Raw genomic sequence first — 20,436 nt, forward strand, 5'->3', positions numbered from 1 at the left:
CTACATCGATCACTACGGCCGTCTTCTTCTGTCTGTCTACCACCACTATGTCCGGTTGGTTAGCCACCACCATTTTGTCCATCTGTATCTGGAAGTCCCACAGGATCTTAGCTCGGTCATTCTCCACCACCCTTGGGGGCATCTCCCATTTTGACCTCGGGACTTCTAGGTTATACTCGGCACAGATGTTCCTGTACACTATGCCAGCCACTTGGTTATGGCGTTCCATGTATGCCTTGCCTGCTAGCATCTTGCACCCTGCTGTTATGTGCTGGATTGTCTCTGGGGCATCTTTACACAGCCTGCACCTGGGGTCTTGCCTGGTGTGATATATATATATATATATATATATATATATATATATATATATATATATATATATATATATATTAGGGGTGGGGGGAAAAATCGATACTGTGTAGTATCGATTTTTTCCCCCACCCCTAATATATATATCGTGATATTTTGTTTGCTAATAATGTATCGATACAGGGACAGCAGAAATCGATATTTTGTTACAAAAACGGTTTTTGTGCTCAGAGCACGTTGATCCTTTTTCTGAGCAAGAATCCTGACATTCCTTCACTGTCCAAATGTGTTTAACTTTTTTTTTGGCAGCAATAAACATGACAGTTTACTTATTTTAATTTAAGACATTTTTTATTTTAATTAAGTTTAAAACTTTTTTTATTTAATGTAAATATATATTTTGTTTTAATTTACTTTAAAATTCTTCAGTTTCTGAATGGGCTGCATAGTTTTCATAAATTGCTTAGTTCAGAATAGCTATAATTGTACCAGATGGTTGCATTCAGTTAAGTTGGACTAGACTGTAATACAAACCGTTCAGTTTGTCAACAATAAAACTGACTGAAATGAGAGAAAGACTGAGTGCGAGACTTTGATATTAGATAAAATGAATATTGATAAAGTTTAACTTTATGTACAGAATCTGAATATTGCAAAATAATTTTTTTAAAAATCTCAATAATATCGTATCGTGCGTTAAGTATTGTGATAATATCGTATCAGAATCAGAATCAGAATCAGAATACTTTATTGATCTCTGGGGGAAATTATGTTTTGTTACAGTGCTCCATTTTAAACCAACATTAAGACAAAACAGACAATACGCTAACTAAGAATAGTACAATATATACATATATATACATACATACATACATAAGTCACTTATAAATAAATATTTGGAAAAGAAACATGTGTAGTTGTAGCAGCAAACAGTGTGTTAAGTGGATGCGTTGTACAGGGAGATGGCCACAGGCAGGAATGATTTCCTGTGTCGTTCAGTGGTGCTTTTCGGTAATCTCAGTCTCTCACTGAACGTGCTCCTGTGACTGACCAGCATGTCATGGAGTGGGTGGGAGGTGTTATCCAACATTGTCTTTATCTTGGACAGCATCCGCCTCTCCGACACCACCTTGAGGGAGTCCAGCTCCATCCCCACAACATTGCTGGCCTTACGGATCAGTTTATTAAGTCTGTTGGCATCTGCGACCCTCAGCCTGCTCCCCCAGCATGCAACAGCATAGAGGATCGCACTGGCCACAACAGACTCATAGAAAATCCTCAGCATTTTCTGGCAGATGTTGAAGGACCTCAGTCGCCTCAAAAAATAGAGACGACTCTGGCCCTTCCTGTAAAGTGCTGTGGTGTTTTTAGCCCAGTCCAGTTTATTGTCAATGTGTACTCCAAGGTATTTATAGTCCTCCACAATGTCAACACTGACCCCCTGGATTGAAACAGGGGTCAAGTGTTTCCTGGTCTTCCTGAAGTCCACGATCAGTTCCTTGGTCTTTGCCACGTTGAGCTGCAGATGATTCTGCTCACACCACGTGACAAAGGAGTCGACCACAGCCCGGTACTCTGTCTCATCATCCCTGCTGATGCATCCAACCACCGCAGAGTCATCAGAAAACTTCTGAAGATGGCAGGTCTCTGTGCAGTGGCTGAAGTCTGTGGTGTAGAGGGTGAAGAGGAAGGGGGAGAGGACAGTCCCCTGTGGTGCCCCTGTGTTGCTAATCACCTTGTCAGACACACACTGTGGGAGACGTACATATTGTGGTCTTCCTGTCAGGTAATCAACAATCCAGGACACCAGAGAAGCATCCACCTGCATCGCTGCTAACTTATCACCCAGGAGGGTCGGCCTGATGTGGTCTTACTATGGGTCGCAGCTGGTCCAGGATGAGCCTTTCCAGGGTCTTCATGATGTGGGAGGTCAGTGCCACGGGCCTGTAATCCTGGGGGCCACTGGGACGAGGCGTCTTTGGTACAGGGACGAGGCATGATGTCTTCCACATCACCGGGACCCTCTGCAGACTCAGACTCAGCATAAACAGTTTATGAAAGACTCCACACAGCTGGGGGGCACAGGCCTTGAGGACAAGGGGACTCACTCCGTCTGGTCCAGCAGACTTGCCTGAGTGAAGTCTCCTCATTTGCATCTCAACCTGGTATTGAGTGAAGGTGATGGGTGGGGGAGGGGTGTCAGGAATCTCACAGGAGGCAACATGTGAAGAGAGAGGCTGGCACAGTGGTGTGGCTCTGGATTCCAGGCTGACTGCAGGTGAGGTTGTGGGGGTGGGAGCAGACACTGTGGTGTCGAATCTATTGAAAAACAGATTCAACTCGTCGGCTCTATTCTCACCTCCCTCAGCTCCCCTGCTGTTGGTTGGCCTGAATCCAGTGATGGTCTTCATGCCCCTCCACACCTCTCTCATGCTGTTCTGCTGGAGTTTCCACTCCAGCTTCCTCCTGTAATTGTCCTTAGCCTCTCTGATCTTGTCCTTTAGTAACACCTGGACCTTCCTCGCCTCCTCTTTGTTGCCCCCTCTGAAAGCCCTCTTCTTGTTGTTGAGGAGGGCTTTGATGTCCTTAGTCACCCACGGCTTGTTATTTGGGTAACAATGAACAGTCTGAGCTGGAACAATGGAGTCGGTGCAGAAAGTTATGTAGTCTGTGATACACTCAGTAAGCCCATTGATGTCCTCGGCGTGAGGCTCACAGAGTGTTTCCCAGTCGGTCACCTCGAAACAGCCCTGTAGTTCCGCTATTGCCTCCTCTGACCACCTCCTAACAGTCCTGGTGGTCACAGGTTCCCTCCTCACAATTGGCACATAGCGGGGGGTGAGGTGAATCAGGTTATGATCTGACCTACCAAGTGGGGGGAGGGAGGAGGAGCTGTATGCATCCTTGACGTTAGCATACAGTAAGTCTAAAGTTTTCTCTCCCCTGGTGGGACAGTCCACATATTGTTTGAATGTTGGTAGTGTATTGTCCAGTGATACATGGTTGAAGTCACCCGAGATCACAATAAAGGCACTCGGGTGCTGAGTCTGTAGCCGAGCTATGGCAGAGTGGATAGTGTCACATGCAGCTGTGGGGTTAGCAGAGGGGGGAACATAGACAGCCACCAAGATGACGTGAGAGAATTCCCTGGGTAAATAATACGGCCTGAGTCCAACAGCACACAGTTCAGTGTCCGGGCAACAAATCCTTTCTTTGATTGTTATGTTGGCAGGGTTACACCACCGGTTGTTAACTAAAACAGCAAGCCCACCTCCTTTATGCTTACCGCTAGCGATGCTGTCCCTTCCACGGAAGCATTCTCATCGGGAATGACCTGGTGCAGCCATGATTCGGTGAAACACATCAGGCTACACTCTCGGTATTCCCTCTGACTCCGTACCAGTGCTGAGAGCTTGTCGATTTTACTTGCCAACGATCGCACATTTCCCATCACGATAGACGGCAGACACAGTTTAAACCTCCTCCTCGCTTCGAGCCTCCGCTGTCTCACCGTCACCTTTTTTCTTCTCTTCTGTCCTTGACCTCTGCATCCCCGATGTGTTTTCCTCCAAATTTCAGCTGGTACTTCTGCGGGCACTTCTGCGGGCCTGGCCAGCGAGCCGGCCGGCATCAGGGCGCTCAGCTGATCTCTGGAGTAAACAGTCCGTGCGTGTAGGAGATGTGCCGCGGTCCCGTTCCATGATAAAAGTAACAGTTCCACGGCCACCAGAAGAACAAAAACTCTCTCAATCCACATGATTGAGTAAGAGATAGAAAACGGAGGAAAATACAAGTCAGAAAAAAAAAGAATACGTAAGAAAAAAGAGCTAAACTAAGAGAAAAGCAGGAGCGACTGTAACAGGCTGCACGCTGGTTGGCGCATGCGCACTGATACGTGGGATGTATGGTGATTCCCCCCTCTAATATATATATATATATATATATATATATATATATATATATATATATATATATATTAATGTCAATAAGTAGAGGCTTTAAAACTAAGTTAACGCTGAAAGTACAAACATCACTAATGTCACACAACTTTGCCGACATGTGGCCAACAGTGATGTTTTAATGTTCTTCGTTATTAAACATTCGCACATAAATAAGTGACGTCATATTCAGTACTTACTTTTGACAGTTCACTCTTGGCCGCTCCCTTCTGCCGTATTTTGCGGCAAAATTATCCACACCCACCGCTGCGCTATGAATTGTGGGATATATGGGACCACGAAGCGTGCACCGGACCACGCTTGATATTTGGGAAAATCAATGGCGCATTTGGAGTATGAATTTGAAGTACACTTCGAATTGGGACAGCCGTTGTCATGTGGCAGTGACGTAATTGCACTTAAAATGCGTACTTCAAGCATGCAGACCCTGAATTGGGACACAGCCACTAACATAGGACATGGCACTGTCAAAATAAAACAGGAAGTGAACACAGAGACACAATACTAACACAGTACAGCGGGAACACAGAAACCAAAACCTCAGAACTAGAAAATCTTAATCAGAATGAAATTGTAACAAAAGACAATAACAATCAAAACAAAACTACTGAGTCCACAGACTCGGGACATACATCGGCTCAAACTGTGGTCATAAATATTTTGTACTTGTAAATCAGACTGTGTAGTTGTGAACTGAGTTTTGTAACATTGTAAAACAAAATGTCTGAAAAGTTTATGTTTTTGCGTTCATTGATTTGTGTGTGTAAAAATGTAAAAATGTAATAAATGTAAGAAACATTAGAACTACTTTTGCTGACACAAAGGTTGGCGAGCACTGCAAGTTGTCCCTTTAAACCAGTCACTGATATAAAGAGAGCACCTTGTTCCAGGGCATCTGAGCATGGAGGGAAAGCTTTATGCAGGAGATGGTAAGAGCTGTTGGGACCAAAGAAACTGAGCAGAAAACTACAGACATCTGGAAACTGAGTTGTTAATTCTCAGTGGGATCAGCAGGACTAGCAAAGCTTCACCATGACAGTCATCTGATGACTGAACCCATCCAAACATCACTTCATGGACCTTTAGCTTGTGTCTGTGTGTGGACAGACATAACATGAGCTAATTATACATTACTCCTCCACAGAGTGGACCAGCAGAGAGCAGAGGTTTCCACTGGTCAGTCTGCACAGCAGTATCAAACACACCTGGACTCTGTGGTTATGGTTTGTAGTATTACGTTTACATTTGTTCTTTTCAGTCACCTCTATGCTGCACTTTGTGGACCAGAGGATTGTCAGTGTGTCCAACATACATCAGAGTTTGGGCTCCATGATTTCAGTCAGATTGGGGTGACTGTAGCTCAGGAGGTGAGCAGGTCAGCTACTAGTTAGGTTTGTGAATCAAACCCTGGCTGGCAAATGTACTGGGTAACGTACTAAACCCAAGCTGCCCTCTGATGCATCCATCAGAGTGTGAAAGAAAGTATTTAAGCATAGAACAATGTGCTTGGTTGAATGAGGCATGTTGTATAAATGCTTTGTGTGCACAGAGTATCAAAGAGAGCTATATAAGAACCAGTCCATTTACCACTGGGTAATTCATATAGTCTTCTTTTCCAGCGGCTGGAGGACAACATCACCATGTTTGTGAAGAACGAGCTGAAGAAGATCCAGAAGCTTCTGAGTCCAGATCACCCAGAAACTTTAAAGAGCCAGATGGAGGATGAGGAGATGTTTGAAGGTGAGGATGAAGATGAAAGAAAGAGCTGCAGAGAAGCATTTCTGAAGATCACACTCCACTTCTTGAGGAGACTTAAGCAGCATGAGATGGCTGACCATCTGCAGAGCAGTAAGAGAATTTCTCTAAAGACTGAATATTGATCTTTCCTAATAGCTCAAGAAATGGACCAATTGACATTCATCCTTTCAGAGTACTGAAAGGCTATGATATTTATTATATAGTCAAAGGAGCTTGCAAAGAAAAGCGTCTGGACTTCTTTAGAGGTCTACTTGAAGACGTTTCACCTCTCATCCGAGAAGCTTCTTCAGTTCTAAGGTCAAATGGTGGAGAGTCCCAGATATAAACCTAGTGGGAGTATCCCCCCACAGAGGGATAAAAGGACCCCCTGATGATCCTCTAATCGCCTGAGCCAAGGTGTGAAACTGGGTGTGGGTCCCAATCAGCCAGAGTTTCGGGTGAGTTCATTGTGAAACCTGGCCCCACCTTATCATGTCCAAAATATTTGGGACAGAGAGGACAGATGGTTTGAAAGAGGAGTGAAAGAAGCCATCTATGTCCACTGTGAGCGACCATCTTTGAACAGAGGCGGTGGTTTACAACACCAACTCTCTGCCATCTATAATCCAGTTTTGAGATCCCTTCCCAGACGCCTTAACGCCCACTCACATCCTGGGCCATCTGACCTCAGGAATTCGCATGATAAGGTGGGGCCAGGTTTCATAATGAACTCACCCGAAACTCTGGCTGATTGGGACCCACACCCAGTTTCACACCTTGGCTCAGGCAATTAGAGGATCATCAGGGGGTCCTTTTGTCCCTCTGTGGGGGGTTACTCCCACTAGGTTTAAATCTGGGACTCTCCACCATTTGACCTTAGAACTGAAGAAGCTTCTCGGATGAGAGGTGAAACGTCTTCAAGCAACTTAAAGAAGTCCAGACGCTTTTCTTTGCAAGCTCCTTTGACTACGATGACCTGGATAACTGAGAACCTTCACAGACATATTTATTACATAATATTATTTTCTGAATTTCTTACTTTCAGAATTTGCTCCAATCTGTAAACGTGAACTTAAAGCTCAACTGAAGAAGAAGTTCCAGTGTGTGTTTGAGGGCATCGCTAAAGCAGGAAGCCCAACCCTCCTGAATCAGATCTACACAGAGCTCTACATCACAGAGGGAGGGACTGCAGAGGTCAATGATGAACATGAGGTCAGACAGATCGAAACAGCATCCAGGAAACCAGACAGACCAGAAACAACAATCAGACAAGAAGACATCTTTAAAGCCTCACCTGGAAGAGACGAACCAATCAGAACAGTGCTGACAAAGGGAGTGGCTGGCATTGGGAAAACAGTCTTAACACAGAAATACAGCCTGGACTGGGCTGAAGACAAAGCCAACCAGGACATCCAGTTCATATTTCCATTCACTTTCAGAGAGCTGAATGTGCTGAAAGAGGAAAAGTTCAGCTTGGTGGAACTTGTTCATCACTTCTTTAATCAAACTAACGAATCAGGAATCTGCAGGCTTGAAGACTTCCAGGTTGTGTTCATACTTGATGGTCTGGATGAGTGTCGACTTAATTTGGACTTCAACAAAACTAAAATCCTGACTGAAACAAGAAAGTCCACCTCATTGGATGAGCTGCTGACAAACCTCATCAGAGGGAACCTGCTCCCTTCTGCTCGCCTTTGGATAACAACACGACCTGCAGCAGCCAATCAGATCCCTCCTCAGTGTGTCGACATGGTGACAGAGGTCAGAGGGTTCACTGACCCACAGAAGGAGGAGTACTTCAGGAAGAGATTCAGAGATAAGAAGCAGGCCAGCAGGATCATCTCCCACATCAAGAAAGCTCGAAGCCTCCACATCATGTGTCACATCCCAGTCTTCTGCTGGATCACTGCTACAGTTCTGGAGGATGTGCTGGAAACCAGAGAGGGAGGAGAGCTGCCCAAGACCCTGACTGAGATGTACATCCACTTCCTGGTGGTTCAGGCCAAAGTCAAGAGGATCAAATATGATGGAGGAGCTGAGACAGATCCACACTGGAGTCCAGAGAGCAGGAAGATGATTGAGTCACTGGGAAAACTGGCTTTTGATCAGCTGCAGAAAGGAAACCTGATCTTCTATGAACCAGACCTGACAGAGTGTGGCATCGATATCAGAGCAGCCTCAGTGTACTCAGGAGTGTTCACACAGATCTTTAAAGAGGAGAAACAACTGTACCAGAACAAGGTGTTCTGCTTTGTTCATCTCAGTGTTCAGGAGTTTCTGGCTGCTCTTCATGTCCACCTGACCTTCATCAACTCTGGACTCAATCTGCTGGAAGAGCAACAAACAAGCTCTCAGACAGAGAAATACTTCTACCAGTGTGCTGTGGACAAGGCCTTACAGAGCCCCAATGGACACCTGGACTTGTTCCTTCGTTTTCTCTTGGGTCTGAAGACTAATCAAACTCGTTTGCAAGGCCTGATGACACAGACAGGAAGTAGCTCAAAGACCAATCAAGAAGCAGTTCAGTACATCAAGGAGAAGCTCAGTGAGAATCTGTCTGCAGAGAAAAGCATCAATCTGTTCCACTGTCTAAATGAACTGAATGATCGTTCTCTACTGGAGGAGATCCAACAGTCCCTGAGTTCAGGACGTCTCTCCACAGATAAACTGTCTCCTGCTCAGTGGTCAGCTCTGGTCTTCATCTTACTGTCATCAGAAAAAGATCTGGATGTGTTTGACCTGAAGAAATACTTTGCTTCAGAGGAGGCTCTTCTGAGGCTGCTGCCAGTGGTCAAAGTCTCTAAAAAAGCTCTGTAAGTTATAAAGTTTTTATTATTTAATTTGGTTGGTATGTTATGGAAAACACACTGCCATGAACCTCTGTTTTGTTTTTGTCAAAATCACTGTAATATAATCACTGTACCTTTATATACACGTGACTTGTATTAATGTTGCTGCCCTCTTGTGGCTAAAGTGTAATTATGTTATTGTTATTAGGGAGGATTTGAGAGTAACATGCCAAGTGAGTCAGCACCTTCGCTTTAGCTTAAAAAATCCAAATTCTTATGTCATCAGTTATAGTTGCATGTATTCATTATCATAATTTAACCTTTAATATTGATGTCTTAAATTTATTTTGAGTAAACTAATGTTAAGGTTCAAATATTGGGGAAGGAGAGTACAAACAACCATGGTCCAGAACTTGGTCAAACGATTTTAATGAAATACACGCGTGGGAAGACCAGCTCCGTTCGCAGACCGGGCTGATCTCCGACTTAATCAAAGCATAAACAGATATTTTATACCATCAGGGCTTGAATTTAATGACGCCCTCTCATACGTCACAAACAGAATATATGCATACGTCAAATCAAAACCACAATGACTTTTAACACAGTTTAAAAGAACATTATCTCCTATCTTCATGGCAGGTACTTCCTGTCACTGCCGGATGCTCGCTTATCATCGTGACACATCAGCAGCAGTTCTGCGACAAACTGCTCTTTTGCAACCCCGAGCAAAACATGATTAAACTTCCACCTATAAATGATTCTCTTTAACTAAGTGTGTGTCTCGTCCTTAAAGGCTCCTCAAAATAACCTGCACTTAGACTCTGCTTTCGGTTTCAGTTCTGCAAAAGACACACTCTTCAAACCTGCAACTTCCTGTCAGCCTGCAACTTAGTCTTTCTGAAAGACACACACTGTTTAAACATCTGAATGCAATATCAATTTTGTAGATTATATTATTAATGCAATGGTAATGATGATGATTATTAACAATAGCAGCAAAATATCTCTCCAATCTCAATACTCCCTCTCTCGACCTCTGGAACACCAGAGGTCGCAATACATTGTGTTGGGTCACTCCTCGGCCCACTCAGCTGCTTCCATGTCCATCCATGGCATCATGGACATCGGGGTCACCACTCCCGCTCTGACCCTCTCTAGCCGTCCTCTGGCTCAGCAAATCAGACAACCTCATGTCATCTAAGTGGTCCAGTAATAAACACCAGCTCCCCCTCGAGAACACTCCATGCGTAAGATTAGGTTTTTTCTGCGTCCCTCTCTTGTGGTCCATCATGCCTCGGGCCTCCAGGATCCTCACCCCCCTGTGGTCGCCGAGATCTTCTGTAAAGCAAACCAAACACCTTTTCCTGCACCTCCCTAACTTATCATCTTTGGGACTCTTTAATCAAAAGCCTGATCCTAATTATCTTCTTGACTTATTGACTTGTATTTATATATATTCTTCAACATTACTCATCATTTTAAAACTCTTAAAACGCTGCTTTCACGTCCCTGCATGCGTTTCCTGTCGCTTGCCTTATCTAATCATCAACATCCTGTACACAGAAGTCTCGCTGCTGCAAGGCCTCCACTCTGACCTAGAATCTCCTTTCACAAGAAAATCATTATAAGCGCCTATTCTACTAAAAGATCCAAAAAAACAACCACTTTAATCAATTAAGTTTAAACATATAAGCAATTACTCCTGCATACATTTTATCACAGCTAAACGCTGCCTTGAAACAACTCCTGTGTGTTAACACTAACTTCATTTTAAAACTCACATTTCCTATGTTATAGCCTGTTTTTGGTACAGCCTTTTTATTTCATCTTGCTCCTTTGATGTAACAATACCTTCTCATTCTAGTTTATCAGACTTAACCAAAATATATGCTTTCCTTCCTTTGGTCCTTCTCTAAAGCAAGAAACTCCTATTCAGTTCCTCTTTTCTGTCACTTGTTACAGGGCCAGCTCAAGTTCAGTTAAACGCTAAATTAATTTGAGGCCTTTTGCCTGGAATCAATACTGTCATGTGTGTTTATGGACTCTGTGTCTGTAAGCGTGTGCAATCCTTCAATAACTCATATCATCCTCACAGTAGATTGGCTAATCATAGCGCTAGCCAAAGGCTCGTGACCCACAAGAGACGAATTGAGCCACAACTCCCTTAAAGGCACAAAATGCAATATGTATAAAAAGTCATTTCTACGTATAAGCTCTCCCCTTTATCCTAAAAATAAATCTATGTAATATCTGTATGTGTGTCTTCTATTCATTAATGTAATTGTCAGTTATTTTCTCTCTTTATTTTACCTTCTTTTTGTTTACCTCTTTGTTTGTGACGTGGACATCCCTAAACCATCCTGAGTTCCGGCTTCAATTTCAACCCAATTGTACCCTCTATTCTCGCAGTCGAACTCGTCTGGGCTTCACCTTCCCACTGGCCCCTGTGCCCTTCTCTTAGTGTCCTTTGTTGTCTTGTGATCCCCAGCAAACACAGTCTGTTTCTTCTCTGTTTCTTCTCCGTTGCTCTTTTCAGTATTTTCCTTTTAGATTAAATCCCAGCCTGGCAAAATATCCCATTCAGTGTCTTTAAACAGTTATGTCACACTGTTCTTACCAGCCTGCAGTTCACCGTGCATTTTCCATCACGTGCTTTTCTTCCATGCTGCTGCTGGTATCGTCAGTGTAGTTTCAGTTGCACTGTCTTTTGCCTGCTGTTAATTCTTGAAGTCCACGATGTTCTGTCGGTCTTCATCAGGAGATTAACTGTCCTATGAGCTTCTTCTCAGGATCGGGACAAGTGGGAGGTCAAGCTGTAAAATTTTAAGCCAAAATCTGGCCTGTTTTCCTCCCAATTCTGTTAATCAATGGTTTTGTACTCAAGATTCTAGGTTGAAAGAAGTCCACCTGTATTGACACACTAAAGCATACAATTAATATCCTTTTCATTTCTTTTCTTAAAACCTCCATTTGCTTCATCTGCCTGGAGTTTAACTCGTATGTTTCTCTCTCTGTGTGCTCACTTGTCACAGTCAGTTCCTTTTATGGGCATGCAAAGTTCCTGTCACACACACCATTTCCTGTCAACCTTGCAGCTGCTCAGAACCATATTTTCTGTTTCTATCTCTCCTGTTTTGTTTTTTTTACAGGCTAATAAAACTCTTGTTTTACTAAGTCTTGATCTAAAACAATTCACCCTTATTTCACGCACACACTTCTAAATATACTAAATTCTTTGCGTTTGTCAGATCGTCTCACACACACACCGCCTTTTCTCTCACACTTCCACTTCTGCACTCACTCTACTATCAACTTTCATAGTGTTATTATTATTTATTATTTTGTACAAATCACACCCAATCACTCAAAGCCTGCTACTCACAGCATTCACACACTTAAACTGTGACAAGAGTTGAGGAATATACTCACAACACGCTTTCCTAAGAGTATTTCAGACATGCCTTTCATAATCAGAAAGAGCAAGTCAAAGAAAACAATTGAAACCTCTATTAATTCTCACAGCACACACATAGAATAGAAAAAATAAAACACACCAGCATTTATTGCTGATGAGAGGTTACTCCTAAAAGTAATATGTTAGTCTTAAATATATACAGTGCACTCACTATATTTATATATCAAAACTCAGTCAATTACTATACATCCACTACGGCAACTCAAAACTTTATTTATAGCCCTCTAATGAACATAAATGGCGTCTTAAACACACACTCAACAATGTTTGCAGCAGTATTTGTAAAACCAACTGTGGTTTAAACAGTTCACTGCTGACTAATTTGCATTTTCACACTCACACACACACAGTCTAAAAATAGCTCCAGCACTGCCTCAGACTCCTTTCACACAGAGATCTCTTATTTTATATTACAAAGACGTCTTATATTTACAACCACTGTCACATCTGGCAGCTTTAGCGCCTAAACAATTTCGACAAATTTAAGTTAACGGTCCAACCGATAAAGTCCAACTTTTTTGTGATCAATTAACCAGTATCTGTCCAACAGTTTCTGGCCTCATCTCTAAAATCCCTAACTCAATTTAAAAGCGTCAACCAACCCAAACTTTGCCTGAAGCTCTATTTTTGGCATTTCACAGCCAAGGCTTACCCCGAAGTTTTAAGTTAAAGTTACACGCCCGAAGTCCAACTTCTGCTGGCCAAAAAAGCGCAGACTACCGTTCCAAACGGTAAGGAGACTCTAACTCCTAGTTATTCTGGAGTGCCCCAAGCTCCACAGTGACCAACTGACTATCCCTCTTCGAGGACAATGCCTAAGCGTCCTTGGCATTGGCAAGCGTTACCTCTGAGCACTGCGCTTCCTATCAGTCCAACTGACGTTCTTGAATAATTTATAATACTTTGGAACAACAGTAAAACAGCCAAAAAAGTGTAAGACTGAAGCAGGTCCAACCTTATAACCAATACGGGCTCCACCCCAAACAATAACCAAATTCCCTAATATACTAAAATCACTCAGCAGTCCAACTGCTTTCCACGGTCCAACCGTATTAAATCCTTTAGCGGTCCAACCGCATTCAATCATTTTTAGCAGTCCAACTGCATTAAATCCTCAGTACTGTCATGAGATTCTCATCAAAATCAAAGCAGACATTCCCCAGTAATTTCAGTGAGTAGACTTTAATTTGTAATGTCCAATTTGGCACACTTTGGAAATAATTCAACAGGTAGTGCCTTACCTTTGGATAAGCGGCTTAGAACAACAATGAGAAAAAGAGAGCTGATTATTAGCTCATCAAAACACAAAACAAAATCACAATGAATTATCGGTTAATTTCATTTAAAATAATTCATTAAGTATTTATGTACAATTCAAATTAGTTAATTACATATTTTGTTGGTTTGTTTTCTATTTTAATTATTTTACTGACACATTTAATGAATTATTTAATGATGTATTTATTTAATTCACGTTGCTACTCCTGGCCCTGCATCGCTGTTCATAAATACATTTTATTTGTCAGCTTCACCCATCAAAGTCAGGGGGCGGGGTTAATGCTGATCAAGTCAACACCATTGCTTTGGTCTGGTGGGCGTTCTTTTAGTGGGCTTTTCTCAATACTAAGTAGGCCTACACACCAGGGTTTGGACATGTGTGGACCCAAACTATACTTTTACCCTTTTTTGTGTGTCACCAAATACACTTTAATATTTTCTAGACAAGAATGTAGTGGCGTAATCTTTAACCTCTTTTGGCTCCAAACAGAAGTGACAGACTTGAGCAGGGTTCATTTAAAGGCTGACAGAAGTGGAGTGGTGACGGGGAGATGTTTGACAGGACAGTGTTTCAGCCTCCACAGGTTCATGTTGTGCTCCATCAGTCAGTGAAGATGAAGTCAGTGCTGATGAGGCTGTAGAGTGTGTGAGGGATGTGAATGAGGATGATGAAGATCTGATGATAGCAGATAAAAACAGGCTGCAGAGACTTTGAGCCATACAGGGCACACAGTGTGTGTACAGAACAGCTGAAATCATTATGGAGGCCTCACTGGAATATGGAAGCATCACAGTACAGCTTCAGTGAAGCATTAAAGTCTCTGATATGAGATGAGAAATGAAGCAGCCAGAGCTTTTTCATGAGTGGAAACCCACTGTGACTGTGAGCTGCTGCTACAGCCTCCAGATTAGCCAGCAGCTCATCCTGCTCAACATGGACCTGTGGTCAGAGTGTGTGCTGGATAATCCGGCCCAGGATGAGGCCAAACTGACATGGGATGAAATGTCTGTCACATAATTGAGCTTAGTGTAGTTTCATTTCTGCACAATTTAAAAACAACCAAAACTTTGTTCTGTCTTTTCTATGTTATACTGTAGACTTTCTTTGATACTGTGTCCAAAAGGAGCAGCTTTTACTTTGAAGGGGAGGCGTCTCTGTTTCCTCTTCAGGTTGGATGATGGAAGCAAATTAGTAGCTGTGTCCCAAAACGTCGGCTGCATCCTCCAGAGGCTGCATTTGAAGGCCGATTACGTCACAGCCAGGCGATGAAGGCTGTCCGTATTTGTCGACTCCTTCAAATGTGCCCGACAAATGCGTCCTTCATTTCCCCGAATTTGAAGGATTCGTCGGGTGTGTCCTTCGTGGCCCACCATATCCCAGAATTCATAGCGCGGCCCAGCCAAATTTCAGCTGCCAACAATGGCGGCAGCTACTAAGTTTTCAAATTACTCTTATTAATCTTTCTGGGTCACAAAATAAACTTTTAACATATTTTCAGGCGAGAAAGTAGCTGTGTAAACTTCAAATATCTGCTTGGTTTATCAAGACATCGCATATTTGCAAAAGTGTGCCGACGTTTTCGGAGACGTCTGTTCCCCACCCGCTCGCTAGCAAGCCGGGGGGTTCAATGGTCACTCCAGCCGGCGAGAGCAGCGGACGCCCGGCTTCATCGTTTTCAGACCCCGCTCTTTCACTACTCAGGTGAAACACGATATATAAGTCACTCGGATAACTTAAAAATGTAATTGTTTGCCTTTTTTCTGTGTTTTATTTGTTCCGGAGTAAATCGGTTTGGCTGAGATCAAAGTTCCTCCGGGATTTTCACACAGCTGAATAAACGTTAAACAGGAAACTGATTAAACAGAAGTGTGAGACGGTCGAGAATTTACGCCAGTGTCCTGTTATATTTTAGATAGCAAGGAGCAGACGGCCGAGTTTATTAAACTCCACCAACACAGCGGTGACGCAAATCTGAAGGCTAGACCGTCCCATTTCACAGCCTCGCACTTCCAGCCTTTTCGGTCTTTGAAGGACCCGGCCCACGTAGACCGCGAATACCGGGTCCTCCGAAGGATGCAGCCGACGTTTTGGGACACAGCTAGTGTGCGATGTTCTTTCAGTGTTGCACTTTGTAGACGCTCCCTGAGCACTGGTCTCACAGCCAGCTGCACATAGAGACCAGTGTTGTTAGTCCAGGTCAGAAGATGACTTGTTGGAATGAAAATGAGCTTGTAGTTTGTCTGCTTTAATAATGTGACTGGAAAAAGGTGTTGGACTTCAAATATGTCCATTTCTTTCACACTTCACCTTTAAAAGTGAAGCCTTGTGGTTCCTGGAAGGAAAAACACGACTTTTTCAAGTCTTTGTCCTGTTTTTATGATAAATGTACGACTTTAATGTGAAACATTCAGAGTTTTTTCTCTTGTTGTGTTTGTTTGAAGCTGCTTCCTGTTGGCTTCAGCTGTTTGGAGTTTCCATTTTCTAAACTTCTACATTCTGAACCTTCTTCAGCTCTGAACAGATGATGAAACACTGAATGATTTCAAGCTCACACTTTGTCTAATAAACTTACATCTTTCATTCTTTATACAGATTGTGGGCTGTGGTTTGTCAGAGATCAGCTGTGATTATCTGGCAGCAGCACTGAAGTCCAACCCCTCCCATCTGAGAGAGCTGGACCTGAGCTGCAACAACAAGCTGCAGGATTCAGGAGTGAAGCATCTGTGTGGTTTCCTGGAGAGTCCAGGATGTGGACTTGAAACTCTGAGGTCAGTCAGCATGTTTTAGTTGTGCTGAGATGAATATGATGTGAAAGTTGTGCTGACACTAAACTGCAGACATCAGGCTGATATTATACTGATCCACACTGAGGATCTTCATGGTAAAGTCTGTTTTCTTCTTCTCTGGTTTAGTCCATTGACTGCAGCAGAACAATGTTCACATTTCAAACAGTGAGACTCAACGTATGGCCCGCGGCCCACACGCGGCCTGCCCACCTTCCCTGATTCAGAGAGAGGGGACCCTGATTAACTGTGTAGTGTTCTTCCTCACAGTTCTAAGTATCAGACACAACAATGAATAATCCACAGCTGACTGTCTTTAGCAGGTCAAAGGTCACGGCACACAGCAGACAGTGGGAAATATTATAACTCTGATCATTTATCAGCACATATCCATATGTATAAAAACAAAGCTGACACTGTGAGACTTGATCAGAGGTGTGATCATCACAGCAGAGGCCTTTGTGTCAAAGTCACTGAGGATCAAACAGAAACACATGAAGCAGATTTTCCTGTTCTGGCTTTTTATAGCAGATAACCTTCAAAATATTCTGCAGTCCATCAAAAACTGAAGCAAACCATGAATCAACATGTGAACATGAGCTGATGCTGCTGAAGTGAAGCAAAGTTACAGAGGTTTGATTACAGACACAGCTGAGAGTTTGTAATCTGTCATCATTTTAAAAGGTTTACATTTCTTCAGTATATCCACATTTGCAGCTGGTACCTCAACCTCCACTTGTCCAACACAACTGCTGTCCACTGCCTCCATGACATTGTGATTTTGCTGTTGGTCTTCTGTCAGATCTTCATCAATCACTTCTGCACGGGGCACACCTTCAGACTCTGCAGCTGCATAACGAAAGCCTGTAAGATAAAATTAGACATAAGGTAAATGTACACCAATATTCCAATGACAGGTGTGTGATTCATCTGGAAGTTATGTGCGGATTAGTGTACAGTGATAGCAATTTAGTATGTTTTTAGAGGGGGGGGGGGTTGTTTACCTCCGATGGGTGCTCTTTTTCGCTTCCGTTGCGTACGCCTTGAGTGCCGGTCCGAGTCTGATACAGGTATGTCGTCATGCCCCATGTGCAGTGTTGGTGCCCAGTCTGGATTTGTTACATCCATTTCATATGCTGGTTTGCCTGCAATAATGCCAAATCATAAGCTACTCAGTCGACATGATGTGGTTCTGCAGCATCACACATTAGCATGTTTTATCTCATTATCTATGACCTCAGCACGTTGAAAATAACACTAAAAGCCTTTCAAGAGTGATATGAATTAATTTAGAACTCACCGGAAAGAAAATGCCGTGAGCAAACCAACAAAAAGCTGGGGATTGCAGAGAACTCGATATCCGCTCGTCTCACCGCTGCAATCCAAGCCTGACGTCTTTGTTTAGTAATATCGGATACATGGGATCCCTCACGTTGCCTCCAGGATGGAAAACGATGAAAAGAGAGCCCGTTATCCAGCTTCTTGCCTTCACGATCGTGTGATCTAACGTTGCAACCGACAACACAACACGTACGATCCATAGCTGAAATGGTATCCTTTGGCTGGCCTACTGTCATGGCGGAAGGGGGCATGGCCCATCTCCCGTGACATCACGCTCCAAAGCCCTATAGGTGGGAAAATGTACCATGTCGACCAATCAAAAATGATATGGAAACATGACATTTGGTTGTTTAGCAAAAGGGGGAAGTTTTAGGAGTGACCGGCAAGAGAGAGCGAGTGAGCGAAAGAGAGAGAGAGTTTTGATACGTGAGAGATTTGTGACGTTTACCGTGTTTGGTCTCAAGTTAGTTTGTTGTCTTGTGTATTTAGTGTGTAGCTGTTGTTTTGTTTTGTGTGTCAGTTCTACTAGTGATCGTCACAGTTGCTGCCTTAAAGCCAACAAAGGCAGATTGCAGTGTAAACGCTGAGTGACACACCTGCTGTCAGACCTGCAGGTTTATCCCTGTGCTGTTCTCATATGTGTTAGAGTGACACAAACTATTGTTTGACACCTGATTGTTCTGTAAATAGTTTGAAATGATTATATGAAAAACGTCTGAGCCTTGGCTGCATTTTTTGGTAAATAGTACCATATAACTTTGTTGTTTGCAAAACGTGTGCGTATTTTTAAAAGTGTACAATCTCTATTTGCATTTCAAGTTATGAAGATGATTCGTTAAACATGTGTGTGGTTTTTACAGTCAAAATATCACTTTCTACTTGTATTTTAAATTTTGTCTGAATTTAGATAAATTGTGCTGATACAGTTGGTCAAAATGAGAAAATAACAGATTGGCAAGATAAACTGTTTTTAAAGGTAAAATATAGAGGCCACATCAAAAGTAGTCAAGAAGGGTTAAAGGCTAAAAGCAAAGTTGTCACCAAGTACTGTTTATATTTGTGTGTATTGCTGCAGCTTTTTTGAGTATTAATTTGGTGCCTTTGTGTGAAATAATGGTATTGTGAGTGATCCATATAGTCACAAAGAATAGCCACTTGTTTCTGTGCTACCAAAGTTCCCCGGCTTTCATTCAAAATGTGTTTATCGTCAGCACCTGCACATTAAACTACTTAAACATTATAAATGTCTTCAAGCTCACACTGAGGCCTGTGGGGTACTATCAGCCACTGAGACAGTACACACATTTATATGTGTTTGTATATGAATATTTCATACTTTAAGACTGCCTGTTTATTTAAGGGAGATGAACAAAATACATTGGAATTGTACAAAATAATATCATGGATGATAAATTAAATAGATTTTAAGTAGATGCTTGTGCATTCTTAAAGTCTTATATGTTGAACTGAACTATGTGATCTGTTCAAAGCCTTAATCTTAATTTGAAGTGAAATGTGCATTTTGAGTTTATACACTATGTATATAAGGCGACCGTTTCCTTTTGCAGTATTTTTGTGTGGTGTACTTTTCTATGTCTTAACAAAAGGGGAACAAAGGTGTTTAAGTTCACCTAGGATGATGTGTTTTAATTTTCACATGGTCTTGCTTGAATTTGACCCTGACAAAGGCGTATGAACTCTGTCAGCTGTTTGGAGTTTCCATTTTCTAAACTTCTACATTCTGAACCTTCTTCAGCTCTGAACAGATGATGAAACACTGAATGATTTCAAGCTCACACTTTGTCTAATAAACTTACATCTTTCATTCTTTATACAGATTGAGGGCTGTGGTTTGTCAGAGATCAGCTGTGATTATCTGGCAGCAGCACTGAAGTCCAACCCCTCCCATCTGAGAGAGCTGGACCTGAGCTCCAACAACAAGCTGCAGGATTCAGGAGTGAAGCATCTGTGTGGTTTCCTGGAGAGTCCAGGATGTGGACTTGAAACTCTGGGGTCAGTCAGCATGTTTTAGTTGTGCTGAGATGAATATGATGTGAAAGTTGTGCTGACACTAAACTGCAGACATCAGGCTGATATTATACTGATCCACACTGAGGATCTTCATGGTAAAGTCTGTTTTCTTCTTCTCTGGTTTAGTCCATTGACTGCAGCAGAACAATGTTCACATTTCAAACCTTCAAAGAAGAAGAAAAATCCTCCACTGGATAATTCACTGTGAAACTCTCCAACTCTTCATTCCACCTTAAAGTCTGTCTGACACTGAAATCCAAAGCAAAATGTGCGTTTGCTTTACAGACAGCAGTCCAACACAAACATACACACATCATCCAAAACACAGTCCAACATCCAAATCTCCTCCACTGCCAGCATGAATGATGGGAAAGAGAAGGAGGAACACTCTGACATTCAGGGTTAGAATGAGTTTCATGAAGCAGACTGTGAAGATCAAAGCTGCATTAGAAAGCTTACATGAATGAATGAGTGGACAGAAGTGGACAGAGATCATCTGAAGCACTTCAAAGGCTTTAAATCAGCACATTTCTCTTTATTCTTTATCAACTCTGTTAGTTTCTCTCAGTTTTCTGTGGAATGAAGCTAACAGCAGGCTAATAAGATGCTGACCAATAGGTTTCTATTAAAGGTTGTAATTTGTATATGAAAAAGTGCTTTGGCTCAGCAGGGATCAGCTTACAGGTAGAATACAGCTGCTGGATGGGATTAGCATGTCATAGCTATCTAC

General features: G+C 42.6%; 1 protein-coding gene across 1 annotated transcript; it reads right to left on the reverse strand.

Moving 5' to 3' along the window:
* Positions 1-14,151: 14,151 nt before the first annotated feature.
* On the reverse strand, positions 14,152-17,984 carry LOC113017325 (uncharacterized). The gene is made up of 4 exons (XM_026160482.1): positions 17,635-17,984; positions 17,339-17,479; positions 16,984-17,198; positions 14,152-14,226 (listed from the first exon to the last, which is right to left on the reverse strand). The coding sequence occupies exons 1-4, from the start codon at positions 17,924-17,926 to the stop codon at positions 14,152-14,154; spliced, it is 723 nt and encodes a 240-aa protein (XP_026016267.1). The 5' UTR covers positions 17,927-17,984.
* Between the last annotated feature and the right edge of the window lie 2,452 nt (positions 17,985-20,436).

Source organism: Astatotilapia calliptera, unplaced genomic scaffold (assembly GCF_900246225.1).
Source record: "Astatotilapia calliptera unplaced genomic scaffold, fAstCal1.2 U_scaffold_102, whole genome shotgun sequence".
NCBI classification, from domain to species: domain Eukaryota; kingdom Metazoa; phylum Chordata; class Actinopteri; order Cichliformes; family Cichlidae; genus Astatotilapia; species Astatotilapia calliptera.